This window comes from Labeo rohita, chromosome 12 (genome assembly GCF_022985175.1).
Source record: "Labeo rohita strain BAU-BD-2019 chromosome 12, IGBB_LRoh.1.0, whole genome shotgun sequence".
NCBI lineage: Eukaryota > Metazoa > Chordata > Actinopteri > Cypriniformes > Cyprinidae > Labeo > Labeo rohita.
In genome coordinates this window covers 15,814,463-15,834,851 of record NC_066880.1, presented here as the reverse complement: position 1 = coordinate 15,834,851, position 20,389 = coordinate 15,814,463, and the positions used below count along the sequence as shown (strand labels likewise).

The 20,389-nt window shown below is 35.2% G+C and overlaps 1 protein-coding gene across 2 annotated transcripts in view; it reads right to left on the bottom strand.

Moving 5' to 3' along the window:
• Nucleotides 1-20,389, bottom strand: part of mpp7a (MAGUK p55 scaffold protein 7a) — a 146,933-nt gene that overhangs the window by 77,485 nt on the left and 49,059 nt on the right. For both annotated transcript variants that reach the window (XM_051124605.1, XM_051124604.1), the window contains exons 4-5: nucleotides 10,739-10,816; nucleotides 5,063-5,143 (exon numbers count right to left, since the gene is read on the bottom strand). In XM_051124605.1, the coding sequence (XP_050980562.1) occupies nucleotides 5,063-5,143; nucleotides 10,739-10,816 (159 nt within the window). The remainder of the gene's footprint in view (nucleotides 1-5,062; nucleotides 5,144-10,738; nucleotides 10,817-20,389) is intronic.

The following is a 20,389-nucleotide window of genomic DNA, read 5'->3' as shown; positions in this document are numbered from 1 at the left end:
GTAAAGATCATGTTCCATGAAGATATATTGTAAATTTCCTACTGAAAATATATCAAAACTTAAGTTTTGATTAGTAATATGCATTGCTAGGAACTTCTGTATAACTGCCTCTCAGAACTGTCTAAAGTTGTTGGTCAGTTTCATATAAAACTACAGAAAAATAATGGTACATTTAATAAGTGTAGAATATATACATTTTTTATATAAAAATTAGATTTTGCACATTACTGTTGTTAAAGTAAATTTTGTATGCTTCCCAACTCAAGATTAGTGCTTCAGTGTCAAATGTGTATAAACATGAAATAAACAAAAAATGAACATTAATAGTAATATTATTAGTAACTGCACTTATTAATGCAAAACCATAGAAATTTTATGATTAAATTATCTATATTTGACTGCTCTCAAATGTTAGTCTGGAGCCCTGATATCTATTATTCATACTGTGCCCCAAAAATATTGTCCTGTTACAACTAGGGTTGGGTTTCGTTTGAATTTTATAGATTCCAATTCCGCTTCCGCTTCTGCTTATCGATTCCAATAATAACACAAAAGTGTCAATAAATAATTAGGTCAAACATTTTTGTTCTTTATTTTTTACAAAGCTTTCTGTTGCAGCTGAATAACATAAGTAAAAATCAGCAGCCTACAGAACATTTAGGCCTCAGAGGAACTTTTGTGAATGATTTTTTGTTCTTGGATTAACACTAATGACAGGCAACACATTTATTAGGCTGCTGTCACTTTAACACTGAACGCACACGGATCTAAAAATAGGTTACACATGCGTTTTCTTTCTCATCTGTTTACTTTCACTTTTTGACAAAAAAAGGCTGTTTATGATGATATACTAACGTATTTTTGTGCATATTGGGTGGTAAATGTGAAAGAGAATGCAATGCAATTCAGATGTGTGCGCAGGTTCTTTACAGGTTCTCCTGCGCTTAAAACGGTTGATTATAATCTTTAAATCACACTAAAATACGACCGCAGAAATTGTTAAGTGGAACCGAATTGCACGTCTTATCAAATATCCGGTTCTTAGAAATTTGGAACCGGTTCTAAAATGGAACCGGTTCTTGATACCAAACCCTAGTTATAACATGAAAATAGCTATCATCCCTGATACTGCGCACCACACAGCAACATGCTAAAGTCATTCAAAACACCTTCATTGCATATTACCGCCACAGAAAGGCAATCTAGTCTCTAACCAATTCACTAATTCACTGCATAAATACTTGATGAGCTATTCAAAACACTTAAAATTCTTCTTATGTACAGAGCTTCACAAGAAACCAATGAGTCAAACCATATTTCTAAATTTTCCGGGAACACTACACACACACACACACACACACACACACACAATCTGGATAAAGCAGACAAGGCACCGATATCAACCTTATGATGACACATTTTAACCTTCCTGCCATGAAATATCGAAATGTATGTGCCTAAAAACTGGCATTGGTTTGGCATTCTTTAAAGCTTTGAAAAAGGGCTGCGCAATGAAATCTGACTTTATGACTACTCATTCATAGAAAGGAAATATGCCTCTTACATTTAATTAGTCCAATCCAAATCTGATGAGTGAAAGTGTAAGGCAAGGTAATTACTCTGTTCTCACCAGTGATGGGAATAAAGGCATTACTAACGGCGTTATTTTTTCAGTAACAAGTAATCAAACTAATTACTGTTTCCCCCATTACAACACCGTTACCGTTACTGACAATAAAATGCGGGATAACTATAATTTATTATAATATTATTATAATTTTATTTTTCAGCTAATCTGAACGGATGCACAGCATACCAGTATTTGACGAACCTTAAACTGTAGTGTAAAGGCACACGACCGTTGCTTTGTCTCACACACATGCAAAGAAAAATACATCTTATATACCATGCAGAACTGACACGCTACATGTAAACGATATTCTTTGCTGTATTTTCCTGTCAAAATAACAAATTCCTTTGGAATTTTTCAGCTTTTAAAAACTGCCGGTTTTTCTGGTAGTAGGCGGAACTAATGCGTAAACGGCAAGCTCATTGGCTGGTGCTCACCTGCGAACGCAGACAACGTGATTAATATTCATGAACCTAGCAGCTCATTAAACCTTAGTGTGTTTTATTTTGTTATTAGTAGCAGAATTTATCTTTTGTTATCTTTTCAGTATTATTTTTAGTTTTTTCCCCTTTTTTTAATAGAAACACTAAATTATAATCTTAAGCACCACTACCAGTCCTAAATCAGTATTACAAACGCACTCATACATGGTCATTCTAAAGTTCTGATTACTAAAGTTTAATGCTAAATTATCAAAATGTCATATTATAATGCTTGACTGACTCATGCTAAGTGTACATTCAGATATTTAAAAAAAAACTGTACCATTAAGCTTTATACATCTGGTGAGCAAACTAAAAATATTATTAATTTCATTTAAATTTAATTCATTTTACATATCCAATCCAAGTTATTTGACCTATTTGAACTTTTTTTTTTTAAAGTAACACAATAGTTACTTCCCTGGTAATTAGTTACTTTTATAATGATGTAACTCAGTTACTAACTTACTATTTGTGAGAAGTAACTAGTAACTATAACTAATTACTTTTTTTAAAATAACATGCCCAACACTGGTTCTCACACAATCTGTCTACAGTCCAACATAACGGTCTAAATTGACTATCCTTCCATGTATAACACACTCAAAACACACACACACACACACACACACACACACACACACACACACACACACACACACACACAAACACACACACACACAAACACACACACACACAAACACACACACACACACACACACACAGGTATAAAGGGTGTTTTGTAGAGCTAAACTCTCTCTTGAGGTTGGAGGAATAGGGTCAACATCAGGCCAGGTGGCAAAAGAGTGAATTGAGGGTCAAAAGAAGTAATTTCTTCAGGTACTCTTGCCGTGTGTATGTGTGTGAGCATGTTAATTAGTTATACTGGGCCTCTTACAATAACAAATTGCTGAACTTGTTCAAATAAAGTCTGGGAAATGTAACTGGGCATGCAGCTCTCATTAGGAAAGAGTTTGTCATCCCAACAGTCATTATTCAACTTGCTACCCATACACATGCCTGCACAAAATCTACACACATATGCGAAAGAGAAAAGGGCTAAGTAATACACTTCTATCTATTTTCCCACACAAACCCAAGAGCCACTCATCTCCTCTTTCTCGCTCAGACCAGAGCGGCTTTTTCTTTCCGCAACACGCGGCTCGCCGTAATTGCCGCTTTCATCAATGTCAATATAAGTCCGTAAGCGGGTCTAATATGAGTAAAACGTGTTTTTTCATGTGTGAATCATACAAGGGGGAGGAGGAAGGAGATCATTTAATAGGTTCTGATTTATGTCTGGTCGAAAGGAATGGATCATTTCAAAACTAATTGAGAGTGATACGGTTACTGTCGTACAGAGACGCCATTCTAGTCCCCAGAAGCCATCTGCTAGCGCTTTACACAGCACCAACAGACATCGGGTTAAAAGACACAAGGGGAAAAAATAGACTAAAGAAAAGAAGAATACAGAAAGAAGGGCAGAAAGTACAGTGATGGTGTAGCCAGACTAGTTCAGATTAAAGGTGATTTAGACTAATGGTGTCAGTTTTGTTTTTAAATAAGAAATTAATATTTTGAATATTTTTTTTATATTATTGAATATTGCAATTAAACATGTTATCTTAAACTATTCTTTAAAAAGTCCTAAAAAGACATCATGGTTTCCACAAAAATATTAAGCTTTCTCAACATAGATTAACATAGAATAGCATTAAATCGTCATATAGGAATGATTTCTGAAGGATCATGTAGCAATGAAGACTGGACTAATGACTGCTGAAAATTAAGAAAAAAAAAAAAGTAAAAATAAATAAATAAATAAATAAAATAAAAAATTAAGTAATTTTTAATAATAAATTATCATTTTGAATATTTATTTTTTGATATTAAATATTTAAATCAAACAATTATCTTGAACTATTTATCAAAAAGTCCTAAAAAGAAAACACAGTTTCCACAAAAATATTAAGCTGTCACAACAATGATTAAAAAATTAAATAAATAAATAAAAACCATGAGCACCAAATCAGCATATATGAATGATTTTTGAAGACTAGTGTAGTAATGACTGCTAAAAATTAAGAAAAAAAATAAATAAATAAATAAATAAATAATAATAAATAAGTTTTTTAAAATAAGAAATTATTATTTTGAACATTTATTTTTTTATATTATTGGATATTTCAATGAAACCCCATTATCTTGAACTATTCATCAAAGAGTCCTAAAAAGACATCATGGTTTTCACAAAAATATTAAGCTGTCACAACACTGATTTAAAAAACAAAAAAACAAAAAACAAAAACAAAAACAAAAAAAACTATCCTGGAGTAATGACTTCTGAAAATTAAAAAACAAAAAAGTTAAATTAAAAATGACAATCAAAAAAGTTTTTACATAAGAAATTATTAATTTGGATATTCATATTTTTTTATTATTGAGTAATTCAATTAAATGCTTATCTTGAACTATTCATCAAAAAGTTCCAAAAAGAAAAAAAAATTAAGATGTCACAACACTAATTAAGAAAAAAAAAAAGGGAGTAGTAAATTGAGCACAAAATCAGCATGTACGAATGATTTCTGAAGGATCATAAATGTAAATAAAATGGAAAATAACATAAAATAAAATGGAAAATAAAATAAAATAAAATGAGTACACAATCAGTCAAAAGTTCAGACACTGTTGTCTGAAGTGATTTTTATAATAGTGAAAATACTGTTAAATATTATACCCATGTAACATCTTAAAGTTTTATTTATTTGTGAGTTACACTCCATAGATGCGTCACCTGATTTAATGACTAATATTACTAAAAAAAAAAAAAAAAAAAGTTACAAACATTAATAATGTAATCTAATGAGTATATGTGTCCAAACTTTTAACTGTTAGCGTAACAACATTCAATATATCCGATGTCATTTTGTTTGTTTTTGTTTACTCTTACCTTTATATGTGGTTTGGACAGTAGCTTGACAAGCTCTCTGATCTCATGACTTGCACTTCTTTCCTGAAGTTCCTCCGTCAACTGACAGAAACAGACAAGAAGGACAATGAAGGAGAAACAGAAAGCAGAGAGTGAGAGAAAATGAGCATCGATAACATCCATGAACACATGCATTGGTCATACAGACATGAACACACATATATTATTAATAATTGGAGTATAAATGGCTCCCTTGTGGCAGGTAGCAGGTGGAGAGTGTGTGTGTATGTTTAAGAGATTGAGAGATTTATAGCAGCACAGACGCACGCTAAATGAGGCACAGAGACACGTTGCTGTTTCTCTGAGCGAGGAGAGAGACAGAGAGATATGGGCTTGCTCCCCACATCCATTCGAAGTGTTACTCCTGGGCCACAACCTTATAACTGACCCCAACTCGCTCTGGATCTGTGTGTGTGTGTGGAGTGAGTCTGCTGAAATGCTGTAATCAGTGTTTAAAGAATCACTCCCTTAGGATGTCAGTAGACTTTTCCAGTAAGCAGCCAAATGGGAGGTGACGTTCAGTTGAGTAATGGTGACAATGAACCTTAGTGAGACACACACACACACACACACACACCGCATCATGTGTACAATAGATACATAGCATCCACTGCAGCTGATGTCATAGCAAGCAGAGGTCACATATGGAGAAAAACAGCACGTGGAGATCCAGGATGAGTCTTTTATGACTATGGTATTTGGACACTTGTGCACACTTAAAATGTACTAATGTACAACCATGAACCTTGCAAATGCTGGCAAATCCAGCTGTTAGAGCTTCACTGTATCCTGCATAAAAACACATGTATTCTGGGCGTGATGGTCCATTTGTGTGAACTGGATGTGGACAGGACAGTTGTGCTGTCATTGGACAGGCATAAAAGATGAACTTCATATGCTTGATTTCAAATTATGCTTCACTATTTCCAGTTTTCCATTACGTCATATTCATATCATATTTTTGTGTACTGTATGTTAAAACAGTGTTCTGGTCTTTGAGAAAATGAGATTCCCAGTGCGCACAGACTTACCAGATTACTGAGTGCACTGTTGGTTCACTTGCATTTTATCCATGCTTTTTTTTTTTTTTTTTACAGTTTATCCACCTTATTTTTTTAACATGGAAGTAAGCTTATGGGTGAGACTTCCAGTTCATTAGCTATATGGAAAAAACGAGAAGAATAACAACGTGTGGTAAACAGTAAAACTGTTTGCGGTACAAACCAGTGTGCTCCTAACCCTTTAACTGTCATTCCCATTTTTGAACAATTTTTATAATTCATGAATGAAAACATTTTGTAATATGATTTTAATGTACATTTTCTGTGGTAATGCAATGTCTGATTTTAAAATGCCTTTCAAAAGATTAATTGTGAGATTAAGTTTTGAAGTGATATATAATTTCTTATGATTTCTAAAACGTGATGGGGAAAAAGGCAACAAAGAAAGTCTTTTGTGACAAAGGTCAGAACTCATGTTATGATGTAGATTTTTTTAAAGTTGCACTCTTGACATATATTAATCTATTACTTTTCCTACATAATTTGTAACACAAAAATACGGTAAAATATATTTTTAGGAGTCTTAGACCTTTTGATGAAATCTGAGAGCTTTCTGTTCCCTGCATAGACAGCAACACAACTACCACGTTCAAGGCCCAGAAATGTGGTAAGGACATCAGTAAAATAGTCCATGTGACATCAGTGTTTCAACCGTAATTTTCTGAAGCTACGAGAATACTTTTTGTGTGCAAAGAAAATAAAAACTTTATTCAACTATTTATTTTCTTCTGTGTCAGTCAAGAAATTGTTGAATAATTGTTGTTGGTATCGCGCTAGCAAAACTGTCTCGATATTATCATGGTCACATGACGATATGAAACTATAGTTCTACCGGGCAAAAAGTGCAGTTTTTGAAATATATTTAAACGTCTTATTACATAAAAGGTCTTTAAAGTTGTGTTTTGGGCCATGCTTTGGCACGGTATTTGTCAAATGAACTGACACCAAAAGCACAATATGGCTTCATGCCTTCATCAAGCCTATTTTCACTTCAGATCAGCTCATGATCTGGTGTTTTCCGTGCCTCAGAACGGATCAGTTAACTGTGAATAAATGTAGTGAACTTGTTTATTGCATGTGCTGTGAGTTCAGCATGTGTTACACAATGGAATGCAATGGCCACCAGTGGTTTATTTTTGTGGCAGATGATTACAGCATTTGACTAGATTTGTAGTCTTTGTCAGTGTGTAGATTTGTAAGCCTGTTATCAATGAATCTCGCGTATGTCAAAATAAAAGCTCTACTGCCATTTCAGTCAAAATTAAAGCTTAAAAGTGCAGTCTGAATTGCTGCAGTCTGAATTTAAAATATCTCTTTCAAGTGTAGAAATTAGGAAAGAAGTGTTGTAATTTCCCTACTGTAGTGTAAAGCAAAAATAATATACCTATTAAATTTTCTTTTTCATTTATTTTACAGTGCAGTTGTTTTATAATACTTGGCTATTAGTGTCGTTGTTGTTAGTATTATTATTTTTATTATATTCTAATTTTTTGGCTTCCTAAAACACCAGTGTGAATATAATTTAGACAGACAGTATATCACAACGAAAAAGAGGGTTAGGACCCCTTCAAGTATCAGGTACAAGTCAATTCACTTACTTTTTTCTGCCTTAAATTTTCTTAGTTAAAAACATGGGTTGGACCTCTTCATTCTCAAAGTGCATTAGATAGAATAATTCAATTTTAAAATGTACAAAATTTTCATTTGTTTCCAATACTTTGTTTTTTATTTAATATCGCAATAAATATCACATGGTGGAGTTCATATCGCTATATTATCGTATCATGAGATTTTGAGATTGTTGATTTTTTTTGTTTCCTTTGCACACAAAAAGTATTCTCGTAGCTCAATAACATTACGGTTGAACCACTGGTGTCACATGGACTATTTTAACAATGTTCTTACCACCTTTCTAGGCCTTGAACGTGTCAGTTGCATTGCTGTCTATGCAGAGTCAGTAAGCTCTCAGATTTAATCAAAAATATCTTAATTTGTGTTCTCTATTGTGTATCTCTAAGTTTAAATTTAGAGAGATCTAAAAATAAGATCTTATGTTTCAAATGCAATTAAGTAGCATTAAGTGTCCAAACATCAGAAACCATTTACTGACAATTGTGCATTTCAGTGGTTAAAGGAGAAGTCAGATCTTCCAGAACAGGAATTTACAGATAATGTACCCACCCCCTTGTCATCCAAGATGTTCATGTCTTTCTTTCATCAGTCGTAAAGAAATTATGTTTTTTGAGGAAAATATCAGGATTTTTCTCCATATAATGGACTGACATGGTGTCCTGAGTTTGAACTTCCAAAACGCAGTTTAAATGCAGCTTCAAATGATCCCAAATGTGGTTGTAAATGATTCCAGCCAAGGAAGAAGGGTTTACCGTTTTTGTTAGAGAGTGTTTGATCTTCTTTGCATGTTCACTTTGCAAAGACTGTGTCTGTACTTCTGCAGAGACGTAGAATGATTTTAAAATCATTTTTGAAGTTGAGGGAGAAAATACGAGTTTTTCGACATACCCTAACTGTCTTGAGCCAGAATACACAGAGTCCAGGGAGAGCAAGACAAGACGTGCGTTTGAGATTAAAAAGTATTTAAATTGTATATTTTTTTTAAATGTAAATAAACAATCGTTTCACTAAATAAGACCCTTCTTCCTCGGCTGGGATTGTTTACAATCGCATTTGGGATTGTTTGCAGCCACACTTAAACTGCATTTTGGAAGTTCAAACTCGGGTCACCATTTGAGTCCATTTTATCGAAAAAGATCCTGAAATGTTTCCTCAAAAAACACAATTTCTTTACGACTGAAGAAAGACATGAACATCTTGGATGGCAAGGGGCTGAGTAAATTATATCTGTGAAATGTTGTTCTGGAAGTGGACTTCTCCTATAATCAACCTAGAAACTTCATCTCTTTCATCTCTTTCAAAACAGTCTCTTGATTTTTAATAATATGGCTCAAAAACCCAACTGCAGACTATATTCACTGCAAAGCAGAATTTCACACAAAGTGGTCTGTTTTCATAATACAACACAAGAAATCTTTTAGGATCTGCAACTTTTGTTTCAGACAGCACATCTGGCTTATGACATCTGTATTGTGTGTGGCAATAGAATGATCATCTAAAATAACTCTACAAGCGGTTTCTATTAATCAATCAGGGACATTGTTTCGCTGCTCTGCTGTAATCTGACAGTTGTTATGCATTTGCTTGACTGACGTCTCCAGAACAGACTTCTGCATCTGAGAGGAAGTATGAGTGGAGTGGGGTATCATCCAGCAGGCTCCAGAGCGCTTAATTTTTCCACAGTCTAATGGAAGACACCCGGGACGAAATGAGGACTGTAATCTGCCGACTGTTTTTATTCAACCTGAGATCTGTGCAAGTAGCATTCTTTACTGCCTATCTGTGGCCAGAATGAGAACTGCACACCTGTTGCTTACAACAGAGTGTGTGCATTTCATCTCTGCTAAAGCTTTTTGTGAAAATGTGTGTGTGAAGTGCATGCCTGCTGCGTCAGTGCTAGACAGCATCTCGGGCCAGGCGGAGGTTAAAATGGCATTTTACGCTACACTATAAATTAAAGCTCCATTAGCGAAACTTTACACTCGAATGAGCGGCGGCGGCAAACCCGCTGCAGCGTTCAAAACAGCAGCACGCCGTATATTCCTCACAGCAACGGGTGAAAACGATACGTCTGAAAAAACACAGGAGGGGGCTCCGAGTAATTTAGTTGCTTTGGCTGTTCGACCCTTTGATGGACCGCGTCCGCACGCACACGCAGATATCGGGTTATCCGTGTGTGGGACCTTTAGGGACGTTGAAGGAAAGCGTAAATCTGAGGGGTGGATCTGAGCTGCAGGTTGAGAAAGTTCGGTAACGGAAGTCGAGATTTATGGAAACACAAGATGGCTGGTTGCCATCGCCCACTGAGACGCGAGCGAACGGGAAACAGACGTGTATCAAAGCTGATTAGCTTGTTGGATGTAAGATTTGAGTGCAAAAGCACCACTCTTTTTAGTCTGGATATTCAAAGTATTTTTGTCCATTTTAATGTCAGCGATGACCTGAGGTGCTCTTCTCTGAATCAGCTTTGTGTTCTTTCCTTCTGTCTTTCCTCTCTATGATCATATCCAGAGTAAACTCTTCAAAGTTTACATAGGTTTGTGTGTGTGTGTGTGTCTATGCGGCCATGTTGATATAGTAGTCAGTTTACATTATGCAAGCCGTTGAGAGTTTAAACGTTGAGTGTTTTATAATACTGATGACTAATGTCTTATACAGACACACACACAATACTCCACGCCTCATCTCGCACTCTCATCTGCAGCCCATCTACTTGTGTTCTCTGCCCCAGACATCCATCCATCTTTTTTTTTTTTCCTTTAATGACAAGTTCCTCCTGGAGTCGGTCTTAAGCTAGACATGCCGAGAGACGTCTGTATATGTGTTTTCACAGGCACACGTTGCGCATGTGTGTGCGTGTTTATCCATGCAGGAGTGTGTAAAGTTTATGAGCATAAAAGTGTTTTGGTTTTTAGCAGGAAGTGTGTGCATGTGGTTCACTCACGTCTTGAGCCAGTGAGCCGGCGCTGTCCAGTACTGGAGTCGGAGCACGGTCTTCATAACACTGTAGCTTCTCATGGATCTAGTAGGCAGTGAAACAGGAAACAGAGCGATCACTTAAAGTCAATGTGGAATCTAAACTGACCTCGTTTACTTTCCTAATGTTTACTTTCCAGTGTGCACTTTCCAATGTTCCTGGTCTTATTGTGAACCGTTCATTTTTTTTTTTTTTTTTTACCTAAATAACCAATGCAATTTTTAACAATCTTTAAAAAAATTCTGACATTAATTTACTTTTCTTTTGCACCAAAATCACTTGGGTTTCACAGCTATTGGATGCAACACTGAAATTCTATATTGCACTGTTGGGCCTATAATGTTATGGTCAATAACCAACAGATGGACAGTGTTAAAATTCCATATAATTTTGCCTAAATATATTAAAAATAAAACACTTAAAACTAATTTCAGTTTTACTGAATTCAGACATTACAACATTATTGATTACCTAAAAAATGACCAAAAAAAAAAAAAAAAAAGGCCATTTAAATTATGTAAGCAGTACAAATAAGCATGCACAATTAAATATCCAACATCAGTTTATAAATATGATAATATAAATACAAATTTCTTCACCATTCAATAAATTCCTGGTGGATAAAACCCACCCGACGTATTCTGCCAAAAATAAAAAGCAAAAACTTTTTTTAGACATCTTTTTTTAAAGATTAACTAAAGAATGACAAGGGTATTTTAAAATGTGTAAGCAGTACAAATAAGCATGTGCAATTAAATATTTAACATCAGTTAATAAAATAAAATAAAAAATAATAAATCTACAAGCCAAATTACATTTTTTTAAAATTATTCAATCAGTACGTGGTGGATAACTTAACTGAATTTTAACTTTTTAACTGAATATCCTGTTTCTCTGAAATGCATCAGTGGTTGGATCTAAGACCTTTAAGGATTAAGACTTTTAAAGCATCTTTTTTTAAAAAGATTAATTAATTAAGTGATAAAGGAACATTAAAATGTAAAATAAACATGCACAATTAAATATCCAATATTAGTCAATACCGAAAACTAAAATAAAATAAAATAAAATAAAATAAAATAAAACAAAACCTGTATATAAAACATAAATTTTAAAATTTAAAATGTTTAATTTTTGGTAATATCGAAGAATTCAGACAAAAATAAAAAACTTTTTTTTTTTTTTTTTTTTTTTTTAAAGGATTAACTAAGTGATGACAAAAGCTGTTTAAAAAGTATAAGCAGTACAAATAAGCATGCAAAATTAAATATCCAACATCAGTTAATAATAAATAAAATTAAATAAAATAACATATAGCCTATCTAAGCCAAATACCTATTTCTTTATAATTCAATCAATTCCTTGTGGATAAACCCAGCAAATAAAAAAAAATAATTAATTAATTAATTGAAAAAAATTAAATAAATGAAACATCCTGTTTCTCTGCTCCTCATAAACAGGTTAAACACTGACGATTAACATACAAAATAAAAGTAGGACATGTGGTAGGAGCGAAGTATTCTGACAAAAAATAAAAAAGCAAAAAGCAAAGACTGTCTTCCGACATGTTTTTAACAGCTGTGCATTGATTTGGTTGTGTAATATCTGTTCAACCATTTCACTCTTGCTGAAATTGTGTTAACCAGGAGAGCGTCATGGTCGGGAGCCATGCAGAAACTACCAGCACGTTTAGACTGGAATTTGTCCTGCGAAATGTTATGTAACAGCAGTGAAAGAGAAATTCAACTGCTACCAAGGGGACTAAATATTTATCAAGACAAGACGAACGACTCCGCCACCGGGTTGGTTGTCATCGTAAAGCGGAAAGGAGCGAGAACGCAATGAGCTTGGATTAACCGGGTCTGAGAGAGCCAAAGATGCAATTTTTTCTGGATCCCGTTGGTGATGTGGCGATGCTTGGCCATGGTAAGAACTGTAGTCAAAGGCCGTGACGAACAAACTGTGCTTCTTAGTCACTCGGTTTACAACCCTCAAACACATACTGAACTCCGAACGGGGTCACCGCCTGCTACTACAGCAGCGGTGTAGAAGTGGAATCTCTCGCACACCGGCAAACACGCTTGCAGGCGAAGAAAAGAGACATAATATTTCTTATCCACGCAGACACACACATAGACTCATACACACTTGGTGGAGGAGGAATGGAATGTGGGATCTGGTAAAGGATGGAACGTAACTGTCCGGTTCCTGCGCATTCCAGGGAGCGACATCTGTTTAGGCCGTCTGAGCCGCGGCGGAGCGGTTTCGCTCTGTACAGTTTAGATTCCATCAGAGGCTGAGTGAGATTCAATGCCTTTATTTACAGCTCGGGCCCTTCTCCAGATACCTGCCTGTCCACACAGGAGCGCCAGAGAGCAGACGTTTAAAATCCATTACAGAGCCCTTACACTGATCATAGCTCACGTTCCACAGTAAAAAGAGGGCAGGAAATGAGAGCAATGAATCAGAGTAATACCTTCAAGCATTAGTGCACCATTATTCCACTACATCACAGAGACCTTGCAGACCGATAAACAATCGCTTCATTTTTCAGACTTGAAAATTTCACAGTCAGACAGAGAACAATTTGAATCGATCATAGCTGTAAGGTTACTTGATGAGTCGATTAGTGAAGTCGTAGTGATTAATTTAGAGACCAGCAATATGTACTGTACAGGGGCCATTCTAGAGAATTGGTTCCAAGTCAGAATTGGAAATGTCTTAATGTAAATATATATATTTTTTGCTATTTTATAAAAATTTTTTTAGAGGTAAATCAATAAATTACATTTTAGCAATATTACAAGTGTAATTTATGAGATTTGTTGTATTCTGATTCCAATTTTTCTTTGTAAATGGCAAAAAGTTGATCATACTGATTTCAAAGTTAAGGAATCATTAGTTTTACTACCAGTAAAAGTTTGGTAGTGACTACATCACACGCAAACTAAAACACTAATAAAACATACTAAAATACTTAAAAAAAAAAAAAAAAAAAAAAAAAAAAAAAAAAAAAAAAAAAAATTGCATAACTGTAATAATTATTTTTTAGCCAAACTATGAGGATTTTGTGTTCCCTTTGTCACTTCCAAAACAATGATGATATGTTTCAGTCATGACAAGGATAACACTACCAAAACTCCACCAAATGTTTCAGTAGTGACAATTTTATGGGATAACACCTCAAAAAAATACAAAGATCTCACTACCAAAACTCCACCAAATGTTTCGGAAGTGACAATTTTAATGGGATAACACCAAAAATAAAAATGTCACTCCACCAAATGTTTTGGTAGTGACTGTTTCGGTAGTGACAATTTTATGGGATAACATCCCCCCCCTCCAAAAAAAACAAGGATAACACTACCGAAACTCCACCAAATGTTTCAGTAGTGACAATTTTAATGGGATAACACCAAAAATAAAAATGTCACTCCACCAAATGTTTTGGTAGTGACTGTTTCGGTAGTGACAATTTTATGGGATAACATCCCCCCCCCTCCAAAAAAACAAGGATAACACTACCGAAACTCCACCAAATGTTTCAGTAGTGACAATTTTAGTTACTTTTGAACCTAGCTCAAATATGCTAATCAGCACAAGGTTAGCTAGCACAGTTCTGAACAGCTGTACATATAAAAACTAAATGTTATGGAATAACTCCCAAAAAAGTGTGCTTAACTGCAGGAAAAAAAAAATTGGTAGTGACGTTCCTTAAAGTTACGCAGATTTTTCAGACTTTTGAACACATTTACCTCAAAATGATGAGGAAAAATACGGGACACATTATTTACATGAAGTTCCCTAATTTACAAAGAAAATATAAAATAAATATATATTTTTGAACTTCACTTTTTAATAGAACCAAAAAGGTACTTTTAAAATCAACATCGGAAAAAATACAACAACTATTTCAATATTTTTTTAAGTTGTACATTAGGGGTTCCTTTGACAAGAATCATCGAATAGAGTCGTTTTTACTGATCTCTGGCATGACATTCATTCATTTATGAATGAGTATTAAAACATATGAATAAACAAAGCAATGCTTCGGTAAACACTATGGTTCAGATCACATGTCACAATGGAGCAGTGTCTTAATCCTTTTGGACCAGACATTCAATACCCATAGGCCCTTGACAAAACACGAGTGGAGAACATAAGCAGGTGAGAGAAACGGCAGCCAGTCTGGCCTCTGGGTCCTCCAAGAGCACTCTGCAGCCAAACAAACACAGCTTTAAACACAATTACACTGAATGTTGACAGATACGGAGGAGAGGAAACTTGATGTGGAATTCAAGGAATATGACAACGACGAAAAAAAAGGAAAGAAGAGGGAGAGATGAGTATAGAAAGCATCAAAGATATAGGCTCAGTTTCAAAAACTAATAAACTGTTTGCTGGGAACTAGCTGCATTCTAGATGAAAGGGATCTTATTTGTGACTAGGGCTGAGCGATATGGCTAAAAAAACTATCACGATGAAATGTTCCATTAGTCAATATAGATAATCATCACAATAAATCTGTTAAATCTTTCAAATCTTTATTTCTTTCAAGTTTAAAGGCATATTTTTCCTCCTAAGTAAAAGTTGTCTAAATAAACCAGAGTGTTTATTTAGGCTTTAAACTACTCTTTATGATCAGAACATGACAAACATATCATATTTTTTAATTGTTTACACTTTTCCAGTCATTTTCCTTCTAAAAAAAAAAAAAAAAAAAAGTTCTTAGTTTCTGCCCGTTCTAATGATTGATGAAATAGATCTGTGTTGCCTGACTTTAATGCTGAATATCTTCAGCACAGTTTGCAGTCCAGGCTGCAATATTAATAATATTACATGTTTTTGTCTTATAAAAATTTTACAGTAGCTTGAGCTGACAGTAGTAGAAATTCGAGTTGGGAAGCAGATAACACCAAAAACAGTAACATCTGTAAAAACTGTAACAACCTCATTTTTTATATGGTGAAATTTAATTATTCTGACTGTTTGAGTTTTATTAAAAGGAACAATTGGCCTTCTATAGTTGCATACGTTTAGGTCATGATAACCAGTTAAAAACCACACATATAGCACCTCAGTACCATGGTAAATATATGGTTTATAGGTATTTGAATAAAGAACGGTAGTCTAAATACATTTAGCATAAATGCACAAATGCTATAGCTTAAATCACTAAAAAATACTATAATTATATTCCATTACTCGTTTAATACGTTCACACACTTTATTTTGTGTGCGGCAGTCGTCCGTGAGGAGCGGAACAAGGCTGGTTGAGTATGATAATGAGCGACACTCACCGATCTCGAGTCCCACGGAGGAGCTCCAGAAGGAAAGGAAGAGCAACAACAGTGGAAGATGAGAGAGGACCAGGCCTGGACTTTATTTTGTGTGCTGCAGTTGTCCGTGAGGGGCTGTGTTCATTTATTTTAGAATTAAAGTATTCAAATGTTCGCCGGTTCCCGCCTCGTTCTACGAATGGTGTTACAGTGTTTATTTATGTTTATTTGTAGGCCAGGGTTAGGTGCTTCTACATCTGTGCTATTCGCTATTCACTAGGGCTGTGTGATATTGAAGAAAAATGTGGTATGCGATAACTCATTAAATAATGCAATATTCGATATGCGATACAATAATGCTTAAAGTGCCACATGCTCAGATGAATGAGTTTTACTCAGCTGTTACTGAGTCAGTTCTGTGAACTTCTATAACCATCTTGTGTCATATATATATGGTTATTTATATATTTATGTATGTATCAAGAGCCCCTGTAAAACCACAACAAATTCCTTGTGTTTGCGCACACTTGGCAAATAAAGCTCCTTCTGATTCTGATTCTAATATAACTAGCATGTTTCACTTTTTGTGAGAAGAAAGCACCCCTACAACAACTTCTGAAAATGAACGGTAGTGTTTTAGTGTTTTTATTACATAAAAATGGCATTATAACATTAGTGTAATCATTTTAACATCAGTTTAGGAACTGAATAGTAAAAAGTAGAAACAAAACGAGGCAAGGGCAGTGAGTGATTTTCTCTGTCTTTTGTACATGGACACAAATACTTCAAGCTGTAGCAATATGCATATTGCGATATATACATTTGCGATATTTCGATATATTACACAGTCCTACTATTCACCCATCATTTTATTCTGATTGTAAGATTAAGATAGGGTTAAGACAGGGTTAGGTTTAGATGCAGAGATAGGGTTAGGACTATGTTTTCAGACAGGATCAACAAAACGTTGACTCAGGAACATGGCAAAATCATGCCAACCACGATCTATAAATGCAACAAGGGATTTTCTGTATCTGGCCCTTTGCTGTATTGCAGTGTTACACATCCTGCTGAAGAATCTGTCTGTCTACTCTAACACTTATTTGCAAACACTGCCACAATTGCATACAAGATACAACATTTGCTTACAGACATTTATTTAACAGCATAGATATTTCAAGCAGTTGACTGCAGTAGGCCATTATAGCATTTGTAATATGGACAATGTAAACTGAATCCATAGAAAATGACAGTCTGTATTTTAGTTATTCATAAGTAAAGACAATGTATGGATTGGCCCTAAGCCAAAGCGAGGTTCTGTCATGCACACAGCCTTGCTGTCAGACTAATGCATGTATTGTCACATTCATCTCAACACTGATAGAGCTTGCATCAACATGGCTTAGTGGTTAGTACGGTCACCTCACAGCACGGTGTTTCCATAATACAAAGACAAGCACATTTGACAAATTGAGGATTCTGAATTGTCCATATTTGAATGTGTGTTTTGCACACACTGGGATACATTCCAGTACTTTCAGACCATTTTCTACATATTCTGCTTTTTCTAGTTTCAAATGTCTAGGGTCTCACTCCTAATAAATGCACATTATGATCAGATAACATATAATGGTTGTATAACATATGAGTGTGTTTGTAAAAGCTGATGGGTGGCTTTGGGGAGTTTGGGCTTGTAAAAAATGCATGTGCTTTTCTCATCTCCAGTCACAATTTCCTTTGTAAAGCAATTTGAATCAACTGGTGTGTGGTTCAAACTGGTTCAGGCAGAGGTCTGAAAGTTTCAACCTGGAGCGCACTGCAGCTTTATACTATTTTGGATTCAAAATCTTAATACCATGTGTATTAGAGATACAGTCAGTTGTATGGCAGTGGTATGTATTTGCAGTATAGTATTTCTACTCTGGGCTACTGCTAACAACTGTAATGTTGAAATGATATTCACCTCTTCTCTTCCGCTTGTCTCACAGTGTCCAGAGCAGCTGGATCAAGTAACCCTGACGGTGCGAGACCTGCATGGCCCAAAACAGCACCAGCGGCACTACTGCACCTCATCACCTCACGCTTAAACTGATCACAGACCTTTAGAGAGCAATACAGGAAAGGCCTGCAGACAGACAGGCTTGATTGTGAGATGCCTGTCAGAGTGGGATGTTTACACAAACCCCACCATACAGGACGAGTGCAACACCTATTTAACTCATCTTTATAAAAAGTTCGACAGGTACACTGGTTAATGTTCTGGGTAAAAGGTACATGTCAGAACTTAAACTTCAATAACATTAACATTCAAACCAGCATATCTGAGGGGCAAACATCTTTGAGGTGATGTGTGGCATTCCTCATCTCTAATATCCAGTTTCACAACTCATAAAACAGAAGGAATGGCACTATTTTACGGTACGTGTGGCACTCGAAATGTGCTAATTTAGATTTATGAAAGCTACAGCATTGTGAACACAGCAGAAAGATCCAAAATTGCAAGCGAGAGCCCACATTTTCCTTATGAAAGAAGAAGAAAAAAAGATGCCTGTCATGTAAAAGCAGTATATGATCTCAGATTGGCTTGTATGAGAAGTGCTCCAACATTCTCAGATGAGGTCTTGCCCTTGCCCCTTGTGTCTGTAACCGAGTTCTAGTGCCTCTAATTGTGAGTATAATGTAATACGTCAGTGGCTTTATGGATTAAACATACTACATATGTCTGCATTCCATCCCAAACACATTCAGTATCCCTGACAAACGCACATGTGCGTGCACATAAAAAAATACACGCTCTCACTCAAGCATATGTGTGTATGTGTGCACAGAGATATGCATTTGTTGACTCTGGAGCTTGCTGAGTCCAGACACCGAATGCAGCAGGCTTGTATTACTCTGGGAATTTATTTTGGATGCAGAATACGGATTATAAAGAATCGGAATCAGACACCAGCTGCTCTTTAAGAGACTTCACAAACATTAATATGGTGGCTCGGTGTTAAGTAGGAAAATGTATAGCCGTAACTGCCAGCGACTGGGACTCCAACAAATACATTTTCAAAGTCTCAGATTTAACAGTAGGGCAGACATATTCGTCTGTGCTATAAACTGATAAGTAGATAAGTGTAGATATAAATTGCCTGACTCTATATGGAAAGCTTTAATATGGTTAGAGTAGAACTGATTTTTTTTTTTTGGACTGGGTTTGCCGAGGTCAAGTGAAATTGGTGTCTATGAAAGTCCATGATATTAAACAAAATTAGAAATTTAATCAGATCAAAAGTAATCTAAAAATACTAGCTCCCTGGCTATTGATGTTTTTTCTGGCCCGTTTTTCAGGTCCACGGGGTTCGTACAAGGTGCTTAAAGTACTTAAATTGGACTTTTTGAAAGTAAAGTCTGGAAAACCTTGAAAATAGCTATATTCCTGAAGAGGTACTTGAAAAGTGCTTGAATTATTGAAAGACAATGTATCTTCGAAAACAGTGTTTACATTTTTTTTAATAAGCACATATCTTTTCACTCAAAATTCATGCATTTCAAAAAAACGTCTTTTTTCACTCATTTCAGTTAATGTCAAATGTCATTGTATCGCTGAAGATGCAAAAAGAGAAATAGATGAACTGAATCCATATGAGAGAGTCAATTATGTTGGAACCACTTAGATTGATTCAAACTAGTGACTTTGATCATTCAGTTCAAGCAATTTGCTAGCAAAAACCATATCAAATTAAAAGAGCCATTCATTTTTTGAATTTCAATATCGCTTGTAATGATTTTAAAAAGCACGTAGTGATGGGTGAAATTAAGCTTTTTTAAAATCTCAGAATCAGTTAAACCAATGCGTAGCAAAATGACTCACTGTTTCTAAGCACTAAAATGGGATTGCGTACCGCAAATCATTTGTTTCATTTTGGGGCTTCAAATCACACATCGCAAATCATTTGATTTAGAACAGGACTTCAGAGCAGTTTTGCAAATCATTTGACTTAATTCAGGGCCCTAAAATCGTGTATCACAAATCATTTGGTTTAGATCAGAACTTCACGTATCACAAATCATTTTATTTAGAAACGGTTTCATGAATCATTTCGCGAATTGAATGATTCGAATCAAATGATTCGCAATATACGATCTGAAGACCTGATCTGAATAAAATGGTTTGTAATATGTGAAGTTACATTTGCGAATCCCAATCGAGGTCAAGAACTTTCAAGAAATTCGCAAACTTTTCGTAACACAAATCATTTGATTTAGATCGAAACGGGTACACAAATCATTGTGTACTGAATGCCTCAAATCAAATGATTCATGATACATGATTTGAAGTCCCAATCTG